Raw genomic sequence first — 20,720 nt, forward strand, 5'->3', positions numbered from 1 at the left:
GTTGTGGCGATGTGGTTATTGAAGGTGAGACCACTGTCCACCTGTGTCCCTAAGTCTCTTATCACACTTTCGGTGTTTAGTGTACTGCCACTTATGTGGTAATTCACAGGTACATGTTTTTTCCCAAAGGGGATAACTATACATTTTTTGGCATTGAGCTTGAGCCCATGGCTCTAGCACCAAGCATCTGTTTCTGTAAAGCCCTTTTGTAGAGTATCCACATCATTTGGGGATTCAATAATGGCTCCCAGTTTGCAGTCATCTGCGAACTTTGTTAGCCAGAGTCCCTTAGTGTTGGCCTGTACTTCAGAGAAGTACATGCCAAACAAGAGCGGTCCCAGGACTGAACCCTGAGGTACTCCACATGTCACTTGTCTGGAACTGGATTTGGAGTCAACTACTTTTAAGTGTGGGTTCTGTCAGTAAGCCAGTTGGCAACCCATCGAGTGACATAGGGATTAATGCCCAGCTTAGTAATTATATCTATAATTCCAGAGTGGGGAATGGTGTCAAAGGCCTTGGTGAGGTCCAGATAGGCTGTGTGGACCGCCTTAACCTCGTCCACGGCTATGGAGACTGACTCAAAGAAGTCAATCATAGGTTCATAGGTTTATACTAGGCTATCTGCCCTAAGGCATTTATAAGCCTAGCCCAAATTTTTGTGGCTTACGCCACCCCTTATATGAAAAAATACTGTGCCCATTAGTTTGTTGTGCCTCTGTCCAGCAGTGACACAGAGATGATTCCCGGGGTAAACCTACGATCTTCCATCCACAGGTCTAGATTTCTCTTGAACAGAGTCAGCGAGGTGCTCTGCCTCACATGGACCGGGATTTTATTCCACAGCACAGGGAGTCTCTGAGTGATAAATCTATCCCTCCAGCATGTCCTGTTCAGGAGACAAGATTGGCCCTTCACAAACAATGTTTGAAGGTTGCCAATGTCTTTGTTTATAAGTTCCATGATAATACGTTCCATGGCCTTGCAGACCAGGCTCGTCAGACTGATGGGGTGGTAGTTCCCGGTATCCAAGGTGGATCCCCCTTTTGGAGTGGGATAACTGTAGCTGTGCGCCACTCAGTGGGCATGAAGCCTGAGGTGAGGCTATGATTAAACATGACACTTAGGTGAGGTGTCCGTTCATTTTGCAGTTCATGTAGTACACAGCCCGGGATGACATCTGGTCCCATGGATGCTGTATTCTTAGCTTCGGAGAGTGCGTTTTTTACCTGTGTGGTCATTATTACTGGAATTTGGCAATCTTCCGGTATTGAGATGGGCCGTTTAGGGGGTGAGAGGGGGTGAAGTTGGCACTGAATTGATCTGCCAGGATACTGGCAATAGCCTTGGGATCAGTATATTTAATGCCATTATGTTGTAGCTCTGAGCATTGCATTTAGATTCTTGACATAGTTATAGAATGCCTTGTGGTTGTCTTTGGAATCTTTGGCAATTTTATTTTCGTAACTTGCTTTGGAGGATTTTATGAGGGATCTCAGCTTCTTACTCAGGCTGGTAAGGGAGTTTCTTTGCATCCTGGGATTTTCCTCTTTTCTGCAACAGTTTCTTCCTTTTGTTGTAAAGTTTGTTAATGGCAGGGGACCACCAGATTGGCTTCCTTTTTTTGGAGGAGAGCATCTTGGTTCTATTTGGGATGGCACGATTCATGCATGAGTGGATGTGCTCGTACAGTGCCTTAGTGTAGGATTCAGCAGTCGAACTTTCAGTTCCCGTCTGCATGGGTGTCATGAAGTTTGTCATTTCTGACTTGAGTAGAATGAAGTTGGCTTTGGAGAAGTTTTTTATGGAGGTTTCCTTACTGGAGGGGGGGTGGGATGTGGATGTTAAGGGTGATTAGCTTATGGTCAGACCTGACCAACGAGGGGGTGACCATAGGTGTGGAGCATCGATTTCCCATGTTGGTAATGACCAGGTCTAGGATACTGGAGCCCCTGGTGGGACTACGGATTAGTTGATCCAGGGCGTTGGAATTCATGAATTCCAAGAACCATTGGGCAAAGGTGTTGTTACATGAGTAGTTTTCCCAGTTAATAGCAGGGTAGTTGAAATCACACAGTATTAGGGTGTTTGGTTGTATCTTAATATTTTTCAGTATGTTTAGAAAGGTGCAGTGAGAATCTTGGGGCATGGTGGGGATCTGTAGCAAGCTACAGTTTGGATTGCAGTCTTACCAAGTGTTAGTTGCACCTGGAGAATTTCAGATGCATTGTGTTGGGCAACTAGCCTGGTGGTGTGAATATCCTTGGTGAATATGGACACTCCACCACCTTTACTGTTTTGGTCCTCGTTTGGTGGCCGAAAAGTGTGGTAAGAGTTTTAGCCTGGTATTGCAGAGGTGCTCTCTGAAGCCTTGAACAAGGTTCTCAGTTACTGCACAGATATCGATATTCTCCATTTTTAGGAGTGCCTCGAGAGAGTGCATGTTGAGGTTTAGACTTCTAGCATTGAGTAGCATTACCTTCAGATTTTGCATGTTTGTACCTTTTACGGTGGTGGTTTTGTCTGTTGAACTTTGCCTAAAAAAGGCACTATGGGGTGGCAAGAGCCTTAGCCAGTAACCTGAATCCCAGGGGCGACAGGTGCAGAACATCTCTAGCAAAGCATCGTGGTCTGTCGATCATGTCATCCCAGGCAGACAGATACTGGATCCCCTCTGAATGACACCAGAAGCTTAGCCAATTGTTGAAGTCAGTCATTTTGTCCTTATATTGTGGTATTCTGGGTGAAGGCAGGATGATACGCAGGGCTAGGGGCATACCTGGCAGGGCCACATGATCAGAGAGCTCTTCCATGTCTCTTTTCATGTAGTCCAGGGAGGTACGCCTCAAGTCATTCATTCCAACATGGACAATGACAGAGTCATATTTGTACTTGTTGTGGAGTGACTTGAGTGCATGCATTATGTGGTGGATCCTGGCACCTGACAGGCAGCTAACTGTAATTTTCTCCTTGTTCAGCCTGGTGAGTGGGACATCAGTGTGGCTGACTACACAGTGTATAAAGTGTTAGGTACTTTGTCTTGCCTTAGGGGCTGTCGCTGGGTGGCACACTGATGTTGTGCGCTATGTGGCACTTTGGTTGTGATTGGTGTTTGTTTGAGTTTCAGCTTCGGAGGTCCTTGTTGCTTGGGCAGCTTACAGTTAAGGGCCTCCGCATATGTGGATTTAATGTTGCTATGTGTGGGTGTTGGTGGTGTGGGTTTAGAAGGGCTATGTGTTGCTTGAGGTATAGTGCGGGTGCTAACCTTCTCCTCTTGACTGTCTAGCACAGTCTTGGGTGGAGAGAGCTTTGCTTCCAGTTTGGCTATGTAAGTGCATCTCTCACAGATTGTAGTGTTAGGTGGTAGGAGGAGAGGGCTGTCTGTGTACATGAGGCAACTGCTGCATTGCCCTAGTATACCCAGATTCACCAGGTGGACAGGAGAAATCACTGGAAGCTGACTCTTGGACATGCCTGGTTTGGTGCTTTTTTTGTAAAGTACAGGAGCTGTTTTCCCTTGGCTTAGCAAAGTACTTGGCAATTATAGCTGTTTAGTGCCTACAATTAATTTCTCCTTATCAATGAGAGTTGAGTGTTTGTATCAGTTTAAGGCTTCCTAGTGCTTTTCAGCAGGTATAAGAGCAAGTGCTGGTCACAGGGATGCTTAAAGGTAAGATGAAAAAAAATGGTTTATCCTAAAGAGAACAGAGGCAGGTTTTAGCTATCAAGTCTTTCAGAATGGTTTTGAAGGACAGGAGAGAGGGTATTGACCTGATGAATACAGGTAAGGAGCTCTAGGCCTTAGCAACATGCAACATGCTACAAGTACAGAAGTGCCCAGCAGATGTAATAGGTTTGTGGACAGACAGGATTTTTTGGTCACTGGATCATAATGATCAGCTGGGAACATAGCTGTCAAGAAAATTTAGTTCTAGACAAGCAGATGGATTCTGGATCATTTTATAGTTGGTAAGAAGCTGTGTCTATATGTTAGTTGATGGGGTAGTTCTAACTAATTTAGGCTGTCTTGAAAAGAAGCAGGGAGAAACTGACAAGCAAGACAAAAGGTGATAAAAGGAAGAAAAAGTAACATGGATGGCACTGGGGGAAAGGGAAGCGCCAAGGGATGTGCACAGCAGTAAGGGAGAAGTGGGTTGGGGGGAAGGGGTGTGATACAGCCCTTCTCCTAGGGTGCCATTTTACGTAATGCTGGCCCTGCCCACATACACTTAGAAAGGTTAGATCACAATGCTGAAGCATTTATCCATAGGTTCATAGGATGATACTAGGCTATTGGCCTGAAGGCCCTTATAAGCCTAGCCAAGAATTTCGCCCATGTTCCCTCAAAGTCAGCACCTGTCCCATTTAGATAAAGACTATACTGTTTAGTAATGCAACATACACCTAATGTTGATGCAAGGTCCAACAAATGAGTAACTTTGGACCAATTCTGGAACAAGCTATGCAACCAAGAACACACATAAATGACAACATAATTTTCTCATTAAGTTTCTTCTTGAGGCCTATTCAGGTTCCCTTTTCCAATGTCTTCTTTTTTTCCTTCCTCTTTCTTCATATTTAATTTCTTAGTAAACCTTTCAATCAATCACTGGAAATGTTTTCATAGAATAGACTAAACATGGACAAGAAATGTCATTTTTAATTTCATATTCACATAAAGTAACAAGTGCTATCAGTACTTCTACTTAGGTTTACATACTGATAACTAGTTCACAGTTACAGTAGTTAAAATTTTGTTTTTTGACTGGGTACATTTTCCACCCTGTTTTGTTGTTGCTGTCTTTGCCTTCTTTTGTCCTCCCTTGATTTCTGTTCATTTGAATTAAAAAAATATACAGTCTCAGGGAATATAATAGGACCTATCACAAGAAGCTCCTGTCTATAACACTGTCCTCACTTTTACTAACTCAGAGTTCTGCTCTGATTCATGACACTTGGCTAGATGGTGGCTGAGGAAGTCATATATGTTGGTGGTCTTCTTGAGGGTATAATCTACCTTAAATTACAAACCAAACAGGAGGCTGCAGAATATTCCTAACACTCAGTACTTCAGGGAGTGTGTTCCCTTGGTTTTTTATTTATTTTTTTAATCTGGTAATGTAAACATTTGTTAACCAGGTAGGTGGCCTCATTATAAGGCTCTTTTCAACCATGTTTCAGGCTTTCACAGGAACAATGAGATAAAACAAAATAAATCACAAATATAGAATATCATAATGTTAAATACAATAGTAACCAGAGAACAAAATTAGAAGTACAACACAGCTTCATGGGCCTATCGATGAATACTAGGCAATCAGTACAATAGACCACATGGTCCCTATAGCCCCTGCAGTTCCTACTAGTTACTGCCTCTATCCACGTGAGTCTGAGGAACTTTATAGGAGTGAATTTACAGGCTGTCATTCACTCATCCAGGTTGTTTTTTAAAGAGTGTTAGGGAACTAGTTTGCTTGATATGGACAGGAAGCTTATTCTATAGGTAGGGCATTCTTTGGAAGAGGCACACTCAGGTGCAGGTCTCTAGAAGAGATATTTGTAGTACTTCCAGGCTTACCAATATGTAAGATATCAGGCAGGACAGGATCATCTGCACCCTTGTAGGCCAGGCATATGTAACTATGTAGATGTCTGCAAGAGACAGAGTAAAGTGATGGGGATTTTAAATGCTCTCTGTAGCTTACGGAGCTCATGCTAGTGATTCTCCGGTCAGGAAAAATTGTGTTTCTTTCTAGATAATATTATGCCTTGACAGATACATGTCAAAACAGACATCACATTCTATTATGGGTTTGATAAGACAGGAGTAAAGTGGAGCAACTACTTCACTGGACCTGCAGGATTTGTCTTTAGCAATTAAGTGGGCTAGGCAGAGCAACAGCTGATACATGAGGGTCAAAAGATAACTCTTTGTTCACAAACATGCCTAGACCCCAAATTACAGTATTTAATTGGGAGATATCATTTATGTGGCAGATACAGAGGTGTTCTTGTTTCACACAGAGGATAATACTACATTTCTTAGCCTTGCATTTAGTCAATAGTGTTAACAAGAGTCTGTAAACTTTAAGCCCTTTTAGAGGATGTGAGTGCCATCTAATGAGCTTATGATGACTCCAGGTTTACAATCATCTGCAAACATAGTAAACAAAACACCCTTAATGTCAGCTTAGAAATCAGTACAGTTGTTGTTGTCTTTTGGCTTTTCCCGGTTAGGGGTCGCCACAGAGGAACTCCGGTCCTCTAATGATTGGTAGTAGATTTTCACGAACGCCGAGGTGCCAGCTCGACATTCAACCTTCAGTGAAGGCATGCCCATTTATGCATGTCTTTCGAATGCCCACCCAACCGCAGGGAGGACATGCAGACTCCACACAGAAAGCACTCCCCGCACTCCAGCCGAGAATTGAACGGGAGAACCTCTTGCTGTAAGGCAACAACCCTACCACTGCAACACTGCGACTGTCTTAGAAATCAGTAATTGGTCTGATGAAGTTTGGTCTATGTGCCTGACGAAAACGTTTACTTTTCGTATTTATGTACTGAGTGGTTATACTTACTTCATTAAATTTGTTTCTGCTCAACGAGTGGTTCCTTTTTAATTATTTTTTTTATTATTTGTTTATTAGAAATCAGCAAAGTAAATGATGAAAAGAAGAGGTCCTATAATAAAGGGTTTATATTTAACTGGGGCAGTTTCTTAATAAGGCCAGTATGTGGAATATAACTGAAGGTGTTGGCAGAGTCCATGTAGGCAATGTGTAAATATTTACCCTCATCCAGTGTCTCTGACTCTCAAATAAATTGATCAGGTTTATTAAGCATGTTCCACCTTTCATAAAAACAAACTGGGTTGGGATGAAGGCAAGATGATGTCAATATTTTTATTTATGAGCTTCATAATGTTATATTCCATTACCTTACAAATGATACTGGTATAGCTAATTGGTCTGAAGTTCCCAGGGTCAGTGGTAGAGACACTCTTATGGCAAGATACTACAACTGTTGTTTTCCAGGCTATAGGTGTATACCCACTTGCAAGGTTAAGACTAAATAGATTGAAGAAGGAGTAAATGGGGCAGTGTTCTGCATTAACAAAGAGACAGACTGTTAAGTGGTCTGGACTCATACAGCCAGTGTTCTTGGTTTTGGGGAAGTCTTCTAGGATTTGTTCAGCGATAATTATAGCAGAGAAGCACAGACTGGATGGAAACAGGGAAGAGACACCAGGAAGATGTTTGGACTAAATTATTCTGATGGCATACTGGCAATATCCTTGGATAAGGGTGGAGGGCATCTTTTGAGATAAGTTCTGTGCACTGCTGAGTACTGTATTTGAAATTACAAACACAGGTAAAGAAGGACTTATGCTTATCTTTGGATGAGGCACTAATGTTTAATTTATGCTTGGCTTTGTAGGTTCTGTTCCTTTGTCTCAGTTCATCATGTTAGCAAAGGCACCACACACACACACACACACACACACACACACACACACACACACACACACACACACACACATGCATACATTACATGTACTTAAGAGTACGCACATAGGAGTGAATAGTTTGGCTAATTAGTATTAGCTACTTCCCCTACTCCTCTGAAGTGATGCATTGACATGTGGCTTCATCCAATAGATCCATTCTCTGTGCTGAGGCAGCCACAAGGGGGGAACACCTCGGCTGTAGCACTATCTATGACTTAGAATGTGGCAATATGAGTGACAGGCTAATGTTAATTAGACATGTGCTCCCCCTGGAAATGCCAACATGTGCTCTCCCCTGGAAATGCCAACATCTCCTTCCCAATTTACAATGCTGCATCATTTTCTACTGCTGGAAACAAAAATGAATGTCATTAAAAGACAGTAGTCACCCATTCACTCCTAAGGAAGCATTTGCAGGGCAGGTAAATCTAGGATAGCCATAGAGGTGGGATGCCTCAGTGTGTGTGTGTGTGTGTGTGTGTGTGTGTGTGTGTGTAACAGCATGTCAGTGTAAATGTGTACTTGCTTGGCTGGTTGCACTAGGGGGATTAGGTAGGGAATCACAAATCTGTATGTGTGTGTGTGTGAGCATGTATCTGCCAGGGTGGTTGCACTAGTGGGGGTTAGTTAATGAACCGCAAGTCTGGATATGTGTGTGTGTGTGTGTGTGTGTGTGTGTGTGTGTGTGTGTGTGTGTCTGCAAACTTTAGTTGTTCCAATGTGTGTGTGTGAGTGCCTGCAACCTAAAGTCATTCAAATCCTTACACAGGTAGTATCTGAAGGACTCATAGCTGTGCTCATGTTCAACTTCAGGACAACCTTTATGTATTTAGAACTTCATACTTATGTTGTCTATCTAGTTTCCATTATAGAACCATTAAATTAAGCTTTTATAAATAATGGCTACATTATTTTCTCTCACTACTTTCTCTTCTTATTCTCAGCCTCCCTCTGTTACATAAGCCACACCTCTCAATTGTCCACATTTTTGCTTCGGGTTTTTGTCTGTCCCTCATAAAATTTGTGATATTCAGGTAAATCACTGAGGATTTAAGTCACTAAATAATGACAGACAACTGACTTGACTTTAGACCCTACAGAAAATGCATGCTAACCTGCAATTCTATCAACTTTCTAAGTTTATAAGGGCAATATTTAAAAATGGTCCCTGTTTTTGGGCATTTGTCTCCCCATTATTTTGGCACTGTCCAGACTTGCTGTGCTAAGGGGTTGAGAGGTATGCATGCTGCTTTTACAAGTCTCTCTCTCCTACATCCAGAACTAGTGCCACTTCAAATTCAATGTATGTTTCTTGTTTCACTTCTAAATTTTTCAAATACTTTCAATTCTTTAAATCTCAGCCTTTTATCCCCTCTCTGGCTCTTACTTTATTATCTATGTCTTACAATACATAACAGCATTTTTGCACATACTCCTGTCACAAAGCTACTGTAATCATTACTATAACTGAAAACTGCAAGAAAGACCAAGCCAAGAAAGAGCTTTAAACCCCCTGTAATACAAGCCCATAATTCCAACATGGGACTTTCGAGAAAACTGGATCTAAAGAAGCCTGCAAGGATGAAAGCACTTATCCCAATAAAACCCAAAAAAGAAACGATCTGGAGTCAGTCTATTTTTTGAAGGAGGAGGATTTGAAACTGGATTTATTTTGTTTTTAGCAATAAAATTAGACAAAGGGATTACTCTAAATACTCGGACTTTCGACAATATTTTGTTGGAATTTAAGTTTGCCCTGAAGCATATGCCTTCTATACAGCCAATCTGGACTGGAGATGCTGGAGTCCCCCACCTCCAGGTAACCTCTGACTGCATAGTTAAGGCCCAAGGGTTATCGATGCAAATGACACCTTTAAAGACATATCAGTGTTTCAGCTACATGACTTTTGAATACCAAAGATGTTTTACTTTTAGGTCTTTATGGATACTTTCAGGCCAATAAAAAACAAACTCCAGTAAAAATGCTGAAGCATGCATGTCTACAGCTAGTGGGGTTTGACTTTTATTGGCCTGAACGTATTTATAAAGATTTAAAAAGTGAAAAGTCATTGGCATTCAGAAGCTATGTAGCAGAGAATATGCATATATCTCATAGGTTACCACTACAGGTTTATAGTACTACAGTGAAGACTCTAGCTTTGTTGCATCTTTAGTGAAGTTTTTACTAAAAGGTCTGTCTGTGTGACCTTTTCACCATTTGGGTTGGGCATTACTACAGCTGGAGATTATTGCTCTCCACAGAAACAGATGAGCTTTTTTTAAGCACAAAAAGTATAACTTTTAAAAAGTGAAATATTTTTCATCATGTTTTGAAAAGTACTTCTGGCATTGGTTCTGCAGTTTGTTCATTTGGGGGGGGGGGTGAAGCCACTGTAACCCAATGTACCACTGACTACAAGACTACTGAGGAATTGCAGGTAACAGTTGTAAGGTCAGTAAAACGAATGCCATAGGGAGCTCTCTATAGCAACAACTTCAGTGAAAGCACCAGCGTCTGTGAGGAGGGAGGATCATCCCTCACACAACTGAAGGGCTGCCAAGCTCCAGACTCTTGCAACTGAAGGGGAGCAAATGGGCTAATAATCTATTATCCCCAATCAGGGAATGAATGGACTCTAGGAATATCACCCTGGCTGGCAAAGGAACACATTGTTTCTTGCACCAAATGAGGAATGAATGGGTCAGTGGGGGGCTGGCAGGGGAGGTTTAAAAGTGGAGGAGTGAGGTTAAATAAAAGGGTACTTCCTTAGATAACATCAGAGAGAATTTCTGCCATACTGGTAATCATCTTGGCATGGGTTTGCAAAGAAATGTCTCTAAGTCAGTGATATTCCTTTTATAAAACAATAATATTTGACACTGATGAAAGAAGGAACACAGCACATGCAACAAGTGAAGCCATAGAAGCCTCACAAGAAATTACTGTACTTATCAGGATCTGTCAGTTAGGTGACTGGTATCATATACAGCTTTATGGCTAGTGAACTCTACCTGTGATAAATACAAAAGCAAAGTAATATTGTGCTAAATAGCTGAAGTACCAAAAGTCACTTGTTTTTAAAAGATACTTAGAGATATGGTCTACCTCAATGACCACTCTATGTCACAATATACAGGTATAGTATTTGGCTGCTGGACTCCAGCCTTGTCCACTAAACAAAGCTCAATACCTGTAGCCACACTACAGAACTTCTACCCAATACAGTATATTTGTAAAACATTTCTAATGTCTCTGCAACTTAAAAAATGTGATAATGCAACTGAATGAAGCAAGAATTATTGCCACAGAGAAGCAGATACATTGTTCCTGAAGATAAAAAACCCTTTGTAGACCTCATATTACTAGATAAAGTGAGGGCTGTGTCAGAAAACACCTCTCAATCTTTAGTATCGGAAATGTACAAAAGTGCACATCTCAAATGTGGAATAAACAGGCCAAACGTTAAACAGTTGCTGACAACTTCAATCACTGAACGATTTGGAAACGCAGAAAGGAGACAGCTGAGGTTCAGCCCAAAAAATGTACAGTAATGCACTCAGAAACCAGCTCTAATGGCACAGAGGAATGAAGTTCTGACTATGACTCAGGTGACTTATTTTCAATTAGCAGCTTGGGCATCTGGTAGGAATAAGTGAGGAAAAGGATGACAGGAATGGCAAGGCATGGCCTGCTGATCTTTTCTTGGTGGTGGGGACGATACTCAGTGTTCTCCAACATTAGATCCTTCAGCTGAAATGGAGAACTACTGAGGGGAATCAGTCAAAGGGCAGTATGGAGCTTGTGAGGATATCACTCAAGGAGAAGAAAACACCACTCAGAGAAAGCCCACTGAAGGCTCACTGGACAATGCAAGTATGCTGGTGTGGGAAGAAGGGACTTAAAACAGCATAACCTTCCTCTAAGTAGCAGTGGTGGCTCTTGGACTTGTTCTGCTTCCACAGCACCTGTCACTGCCAGCTGACCAGGGAACTAGATAGTGATGTCAATCCAGAGAGGTTAAACCTTGGTGAAGCTACACAAAATAAATCCATGGCATTTGAGAGACAGGGTTTCAGGGGATCTGCACTGCTGTGAAAATATAACCCCACCCTGACACCTAAGAAAAAAAAATCTGTACTTTTCCCATACAGCAAACCAGGTATAAATTAAATTATGTTAAATTCACAGGAAAAAATATCTGGAGGTGTTGACCATACCTGGACTGGACCACCAGAAGTAGAATAAGAAAGCAGTGGCTACAGCAAGTAGAATGCTATGGTGCACCCTCAAGAAGCCAGCTTCCAAAAGTAGAGAGGTAATGCTTCCACTCTACATGGCCTTGGATAGACTGTACTGAGAGTTTGCAGGCTATATAAAGAAAAGACATCAGGCTGCTGGCAGGGAGTTAGAGGAATGCTACTAGAAAGACAACTGGGTAAGAGGGGAATGAATATGACCAGATGCTGTAGGTATAGGAACCATAGTTCTTTCTCATAAAACCAGAAGAGATGGAAAACATGATACTGGTGTACAGGATTAAATAGGAAGATGAGAAGGGGTTATTCTGACCAGGTAGGTCAGAAAGGAAATGTAAGGTTTACACAGCCAGTTACAGGTGCTACCTACTACCTGGATCTCCAAAAGGACTTTTCCATAAAGAGGAATATGAAACCATAAGAATGGACTACTGAAACTGGTGGTGGAAAGGCAATCTACACAGGCATTAAAGAGGACAAGGGGCAGGTCAAAAAAGGTAAAAGGGAAGGTAGGTATGGAGAGGAAAGTAGAATGTTAACACACTTCAAAAGAGCAGACTAGACTAAATGTCTCCTTTTTTGTTGTCAAGCAAATGTGTTGTAAAACAAGGTAATTTACTGTCCTAAAGTATGGTCAGATTACTGTTTTATGCTTAAGGAATGCTCTGCTGATGAAAGAATATGACTCAGTGTTAACATGAAGTTTTGCTTAGAAACCTTAACACTATATGTGAAAAAAAAAACATTTCAATGCAGTACCATGACTTTTAAGAACAATGAGGAACTATTCTTAATTAGGTACAGATGGCAATTATGGGCAGATACCATACCCCAACTTCATCCAGGAGTACCACTGACACATCCTGCTGCAGCACTGTCAAACCATTAAACTGTCCAGTTCCTGCAGAGAACTAGCATTTCAGGAGATGTATAGTATCATAACTTGCTGACTGAGTTGGTCTACTACAATACTTAGAAACTGTAAAGCCAAACTATACAAGTGCACTTGATGGATTTTACTTAAATACACAATCAGTGACATGCATAACAAACATCTACAATGGCAACAGATATTGCACCTTAACCAAATAACACACACAAAACAAAACACATTCCACTACAAACAAAAGCAAAACATTAAATACTGCAGATGCAGTGGCTATACACTGCTAACATGAATCTTCTTGTAATGCTGGGACTGATTTCCTCCATTGCTGCTCACAAGCTATGTGATTCTAAGCAGGTCAATTAACTTGGCAAAAATGGATAAAATAAAACAGAATAATAAAGCTAACACTTAAAAGCATTTTTTTACAGCTTAGTAAGATAATCACTTTTACAAACCCATAATACTATCATTCAGTAGAATGTAATGCACTCATTTCTAATAAGGCTGCTTTAAACTGTGGAATCACACATTCTGAATATAATCAAAGCAGTTCTACTAAAAACACAGACTAAAATAACATAATACATGGACTCAAGCAATGCAGAATAATAATCTTATATAGTAAGGTAGAATCCCTGGCTAAATGATGCAATGCAAAGGAAAATGAGCTATTATCTTGTTTCAGGCAGCAGAAAAAATGATGAAAAGCATTAAAAATTAACGATGGTACAACAATGAAATTGGCAGATTAACATAAACAAACAATTTTAAAACGGAAGGCTTGAGATAAAGTGAGCTTTATTACCATTCCCTGGAGTCCAGTTTTCCCTAGCTGCTCATTTGGCAATTACTACAGCCATATTTGCTCCAATTAAGACAATATGGGTTAGCCAGAGCATTAATCTAACAGTAACTGCTTTAAAGTCAAAGTACATTTTATAATTCCAGCTAGTTTTAGCCCCCATGCATTTTATGTGGATGGGGAGAGCTCCCTAACCCATTACTGCTATAATTTATATTAAAAACATACACAATTTGAAACAGCATATTACCCTGTGTGCTAGTTCTACAAACTGAAACTTCATTTCAGTAATGCACATGGCCAAATTTTAATAGTTGTGTAAAATTCAGTAGTACAATCTTAAATTCAGATAAACAAATGACCATGGCAGGTAATATTCTATTACAAATCTGAACATCAGTTTATAAAATCCGGCATACAATATATATCTGAAAATACTCCACTTACTTGTAGTAACAAATGTCTGTTCCAGTTCGTACCCATCTCGGTCTGGATTTTGAGGCCTCCTGAAGAGAGTACATTAGAGGCTGCATCCCTTAAAAAAAAGTAAAATTATAGCATTTAATAACTCCAAATGGTACATAAAGGAAGCAAAATGCAGATACAATTCTGCTTAAAATATGACATGGTATTTAATCATAAAACCAAGAACCTCTAAGTTCTAACATAGTAGCATGTTCAGTGTCACACAGATGCCAGTTACATTTTTTGTCCCTCCCCAAAGGACTTTGCCTGATGGCTTCTCTATCATCTCCCAATTAGACCACTTGTTCTAGGAGAATGGGAGCAAAGTATTCCCATACTAGGCAACAGCACAAAAGCCCATTCTCTCCTGCCCAGGAACCTCTATCAGTCCTCCATTCTCTGGCAAGATTAGAGTGGTAGGGAGCAGGACAGATTACTGGCCCTAGGGAATGGCCTACTGTCTCTTCTAGGAGCATCCTCTGCTCACAGTGGCTCCTCAGAGCGCATAATTGCTGCCTACTGAAGAGATGCCTCCACACACTAGTTTCCTCTCAACTACTTAATGCAAATGCAGTATGGCACAGCATGCTTGGCCAGCTCAGAACAACAATGAGTGAACACCTAGTACTCCAGCTACAGGCCACCCACATGGTGAACGAGATCTGACCCCCCCCCCCCCAGGACGGACAAGCTGGCAGAGGCCTTTCACTCCCATCCTCCCTGGCCAGCCCATACAGGCACCAGATCTACTAGTCTAACTTACGTTGCCTACAGCATAGTCAGAGCTCTATCCTTCTACTCCACAGAGCTGGGTATGCCAGTTAAACTGTTAATAATGTGCAGTGTTACTAAGCCTCCTCCATAGCAGTAAATTATCTGGAAATTAATCATAAATTCAAGTTTGAAACAGCACAGAAACGTACCACTCTGCACCACCAGATGAAGGACTAAGCCTCATGTCGGACTGATGAAGACAGGGTGTCTGCTGCCCTGCTTGAAGGAATGAGTCACAGTATGTCACTGCTACACAGTGAAGGGTATGGCAGGCCAGCTGTCAGCAGGAACACACAGTTGTGTAAGAATTTACCATAGCAGTAGATGTCCAAATAGATTACTGTTGCAATACTGCTCACTAGTGGGAAGTATCCTAACAAGGATACCATACATCTGACCAGTATATCAAAGGTTGGGCACCTTTCCTCTCATGCCATAAGTCTGACTCATGCTCAATGCACAAAAGTATGTGCTAGTATATAAGGGATGCACAGGGGTGAAGTATCTCAAAGCTTTCTTATTCCAGAAAGATAAGATAGGGTTAACAAAAAAATAGAAACAAGACTAAAGTCAATAGGGAAGAATGTGTAAGGGTATGTCCACCTCAGCCAAAGAACAAGAAAATAGAAAAAAGGGGAATGAGAGAAGATGCACGTAATGCAAGAGTGATCTATTCTGACATCTACTGTTATTTTAGGTTCTTACACAGTGCTATGTCCTGCACCTGATCACTGTTGCAATATTGCAAACTAGTGGGAAGATTCCAAAAGCTTTTATACTAATTGGGAGGAGGCTTGAGCTATACAGCTGGAGTCCAGAATATACTGGAGAGTGAACCTGGCAAAACCAATTTTGGCCCTAGAAAAGAGATCTATCATATAATGCTCAGTAAGTGTGTGAATGGAAGACCAAGTAGCTACTTTAGGAATAGTTTGAGTCCAGACCCTTGAAAAATGAACTACATGAACTTAGACTTGAAGGGATTTCTCATGAAAGATAAAGTAAAAGGAGACGGCAAGAGAAATCCATCTGGAAACTTTGTTTGGAAACAGGAAACCCCATATTTTCTCCCCTAAAAGGGCACAAAACAGGTGATCTGACTTCCTAAAGGGCTCAGTTTTGTCCAAATGGAATCCAAGCTGCCTGTGAACATTTAAGAAATTAAGGATTCTCTCTCCTTTGTTTGGAGGATTAGGAATAAAGTAGGCAAATGGATGGACCAGTTTAAAACATTTAATTTACAACTTTAGGCATAAAGGAAGGGTTACTCCTAAGAAAGACTCTGTCCCTACAAAAAAACAGAAAGGAAGAGAAATCATAAGAGCTTGTAACTCTGATTCTTTTAAATTAAGTCAAAACTACTAAGAAAACTGTCCTCCATGGAAAAAATTGTAAAGCAGAGAAAGCACATTCAATAAATGAGAGCGAGAGAGAGAGAGAGTGTTAACTTTTGAAGCACCTAATTCAGGTCCTAAGGAATTGAAATAGATTTTCTTGGAAGCCCGGCAAGAAAGACCCCTTTTAAGAATGTATTGACTCAAAATATGATAGGTGGACCCATAAGTAGACAGGCAGAAGTGGCTGACAAATGTACTTTAATGGAAACGTATGCAAGCCTACAGTACCGCAGCTCACACAAACTACATAAAGATAAGAGGAATACCAAATACATAAAGTTCCTGTCCTTTCTTCTGGGACCAAGTTGAGAATCTCTTCCATTTGGAAATGTATTTTCTTGTAACAGGTTTCCTAGTCTCCTGTAATACCTGCAGCACAACCTGAGAAAAAAAGATGCCTGAATGGTATTAAAAGCTTATCATCCAAACTGTCAAACTGAGAGGGTGCAAGCTTGGATGAATGAAGGAGCCCGTCTGCTGTGTAAGTTCATCTTGTGGGACAACTTGTAGAGATTGCCCATAGTTCGATGAAAAAGAATGGAGAAAGTACAGTTGTGTACCTACCATAAATGTAGATGTTCGAGTGTATTCACTGTTGCAGTCATTACAGTTGGGTTATCCTGCTGGCAGGCTACCCGCAGTCGGCCCGAATTACAAAGTCCTGGTCCGAGGTCGGTTGCTGTCGCCACCTCCCTGACATCAGTGCGCCAGGGGTATAAAAGATGCAGCCAACGCCATTTTCTTCAGTTTTTCTTGTCCCAGATGTCAGGTGCCCCCCAAAAGGGTAGGCTAATTTATGCCAATAAACATGCATGCAGTAAAGTAAAAGTCTACCTTCATCTACAAGCAAATACACCACATATGTTGTATAGAATAGAGGAGTACATATTAGACCCAGCAAAGGAAAGGGGGATGGTGGGTGGGTAACCTGGACTGCAACAGTGAATACACTCGAACATCTACATTTATGGTAGGCACACAAAGTACAGTTTTGTACCTACCATAAATGTATTCTTCAGTGTTTCTTGCCCCAGATGCCAGAAGCCCTATAGAAGGCTAAAAATTTTGGATAGATGCCAATGTTTCCAAAAGATAGAGGTAAACACAAAAATAAGCATGTATGTACATAAATACAAACAAATCTGACTGCAGATGCTATGGACATCTACATTTATGGTAGGTACAAAACTGTACTATGTCCTTCATGGATGCATCTGCAGTCAGCCAACTAGGGAGGAGGATAAAAAGTATTATGGTGTGTGTTTTATCCCCTACCAGAACAGCAGTGGCAAACCCTGCTCGGGATCTGGAATATAGAGGTAAATTATAATGCTTAGGCTGTGGTAGTGGCTGGAATGAGGTCTTATGTTCTGTGGAATTGGTTTTCCATGGAAGGAGTAACAGAATTTCCTATCCATTTGGAGATTGTCTGCTTGGAATAGCTGGAATTTCCTTCCCTTCCTGTTGCATAAAGTTGGTCAGTCTTTCTGCTATTTTTGTTCTGTCCAAGTAGTCCTCTGTTTTGTGGGTTGGGAAAGAAGGTAGGTAGGTGGATTGCTTGGTTTAAAGACACTCTGGATACCACCTTAGGCATAAATGTAGGATTAGTCCTCATGGACACTCTATCTTGGTGGAAGATTAGAAAGGGTTGCACTGCCATTAAGGCCTGTAGTTCTGAAACCCTCCTTGCTGAAGTAATTGCCAGTAGGAAAGCAGTTTTCCATGACAGGTGTTGTAGGTCTGCTGTTGCTGCTGGTTCAAAGGTGATAGTGTCAATTTTTCTAGCACAAAGTTCAAGTCCCAAGCTGGCAATGGTGGTTTCCTTGGAGGTTTTACATTCTTGATTCCTCTGAGGAACTGCCTGAGCAAAGGGTGTGAAAAACAGGTGGATCAAAGCTGTATTCTGCTGAAATAGCTGATGCATGAATCTTGATGGAGGAGTAGGACAGGCCTGAATGAAGTAGTTCGCCAGATACTCCAGAATGTTAGGCATATCTATGTTTGATACATCTTTTCCTCTTTCAGAACTCCAAATGACAAACCTTTTCCATTTCCCAGCATAATTCCTTCTAGTTGAAGGCCTGCTTCAAGAATAATGTCTTTAACTCTTTGTGAAAGTTCTGTATTAGCAGCTGCTATGTGATGTTCCATGCAGTCAGTTGCAGCGTTTTAGGTTTGGATGCATGGTGCTGAAGTTGTTCTGAGTTAGCATCAAAGGCATCCATATTGTTCCGAGACATGCTCCTCAGCAGTGGGTACCAATGCTGTCTTTTGGAGCTATCAGGATTATCTCCTCCTTGATTTTTAGTAGTACTTTGTGTATCAAGGGAAGAGGTGGGAATGCATATGCTGTTAGGCCTTTCCAGCTGAAGGAGGCGAGTCCACTTTCCATGCTAGTGGGTGGAATGTCCTTGTGCAGAATTTTTTGAGCTGGTGATTGAAAGGTGATGCGAATAGATCTATCTGAGGCATTCCCCATTTCTTGAGATGGTCTTGAAGATATCCGCAGCTGCCATTCGTGGGCATCCGATGTGGTCCTGCTTAACATATCTGCTAGAGTTTTCTTTTCCTGGCACAAATATTGCCTGTAACTGGATGTTGTAGCTGAGTGCCAGGGTCCACAGCTCAAGTCATTCTGCATAGGGGTAAGAAATGGTGCCTCCCTGTTTGTTGATGTACCACATGACTGTGGTGTTGTCTGTCCTTATCATCAAGTGGTCCTCCTTGAGAAATGGTCTGAACTTTTGGATTGCCAGTTTTACTGCCAGCATTTCTTTTAGGTTGATGTGCAGGTGAAGTTGGTCTTGTGTCCACAATCCTTGTATGCATTTGTCCAGCATACATCCTAGGTCTGAAGCATCTGTTGTGATGGTCTGGCTTGCTTGACCCAAAGGGCAGGCCTGGGTTTGACTGGCATGCCTGAGCCCACCATAGGAACTCCTGTTTTAAGCATGGTATTAGTGGGATTTCCGTTTCTAGGCTGTGTCTGTGTTGGGACCATAAATTCTTTAGGTACCACTGTAGTTTTCTCATATGTAGTCTGGCAAATGGAACCAAGATTATGCATGATGCCATGAAACCCAAGGCCTGCAGTACCTTTCTTGCTGTTAACTTGTTCAGTTTTGTTAGTGCCAAGAAGTAAAGAGGGAGTTCTTTTGTTTTTCTGTAGTTAGGAATGCCATTTGTCTTACTGTGTCCAATTCCTCCCAGGAAAGTCCTTGTCTGGGATGGTATCAGTCTTGACTTTTGTAAATTGACTGTGTATCCCAGTGCTTGAAGCAAGTAAATGACCCTTTGTAAATCTGTTGTCAGCTTGCTTTTGTTGTCTCCTTGTATCAGGCAGTCGTCCAGGTATGGATAAATTTGAATTCCCTGTAGTCTGCAATTGATGCCAGGCATTTTGTGAATACTCTGATAAGCCAAAGGGCAATGCTGAGAATTGATAGTGCTCTGATCCTGCAAGAAATCTGAGGTATCTTCTGCAGATTGGTCGAATGGGGACGTGCAGGTATGCCTCCTTGAGATCTAGAGTTACCAGCCAACACTCCTTGCCCAGCATGGGAAGAAGTTGCTGTAGGGTCAGCATTTTGAATTTTGGGACAATGATGTAAGTATTCAGGGTGGACAGGTCTAGAATTGGTCTCCAACTTTTTCCTTTCTTGGAACTAGGAATAGTCTGGAGTAGAACCCCTTTCCTTGCTCTGCTGTTGGCACTTTCTCCACAGCTCTCATGTTTGCTAACTCCATTATCTGTTGTAGAGCCTCTGTCTTTTGATTTGGAGGTAGGTTTGGCATTCCTCTTTTGTCTGGTAAAGTGTGGAAGTGGAACCGGTAACCTTGATCTATGGTTCGTAAAATCCACTTGTCCTTTGTTATGTGGTGCCAGTTTTTTGAAAATAAGGTTAGCTTTCCGCCTAGAGGAGCTGCTATTTGTTCCCTGGTAGGCGGGTTTAGGATTAAGTCACTGTGGCTGTGTTGATGTAGTGGCAGGTGTTGAGTCTGTGCCTCTGTTGTTACCTTGCCACTGTGGTCCTCTGTAGGCACCTCCTCTGGATTGGTTTCTGCCTCTGGAACGTCTATTCCTGCCCCTTTGAGGTCTTGTGGAGTCAGGAAAGGACCAATTTTTGGCAGGCCAGTTCCTGCTAAACCTTGGGGTTGAACCTGCAAGAAATCTTTAACTGTCTGGACTGATTTTGCCTTTTCTTCCATTTTCTTCATAACCTGCTGGGCAGGTGTACCAAACAAACTTGTTTTATCCATAGGAGCATCTAGCAATTTAGATTTAACATGATCCGGTAAAGCTTGCTCCTTTAGCCATGCATGCCTTCTAATTACAGTGCCAGTCATGGCTGATCTAAATGAAGCCTCCAGTGCATCATGGCCACATTTTAAAGAGTGGTTACTAACTTGCTGTATGTTATTTACCATTTCTAATACATATTTCTTATCAAGAGATTCATCAGTGGTTAGCTTTTTAGTTAACTGATCAAGCATAAACTCTTGGTATTGTATCATGTGAAACTGACAGTTTAAAGCTCTAGCTGAGAGAGTGGCTGAAGTGTAAACCTTTTACCCCATCTGTCTAATGACCTTGCTTCCCTTTCAGAAGGAACAGGGTTTTAGCTA

At 41.6% G+C, this 20,720-nt stretch overlaps 1 protein-coding gene across 1 annotated transcript in view; it reads right to left on the reverse strand.

The window, feature by feature from the left end:
- The window catches only part of AGTPBP1 (ATP/GTP binding carboxypeptidase 1), a 2,804,614-nt gene that overhangs the window by 727,271 nt on the left and 2,056,623 nt on the right, over positions 1 to 20,720 (reverse strand). Inside the window, exon 25 of the mRNA XM_044060898.1 lies at positions 13,906 to 13,993. Within this exon, the coding sequence (XP_043916833.1) occupies positions 13,906 to 13,993 (88 nt within the window). The remainder of the gene's footprint in view (positions 1 to 13,905; positions 13,994 to 20,720) is intronic.

Source organism: Protopterus annectens, chromosome 2.part0 (genome assembly GCF_019279795.1).
Source record: "Protopterus annectens isolate FY-2018-M chromosome 2.part0, PAN1.0, whole genome shotgun sequence".
Classification (NCBI taxonomy): Eukaryota; Metazoa; Chordata; order Ceratodontiformes; family Protopteridae; genus Protopterus; species Protopterus annectens.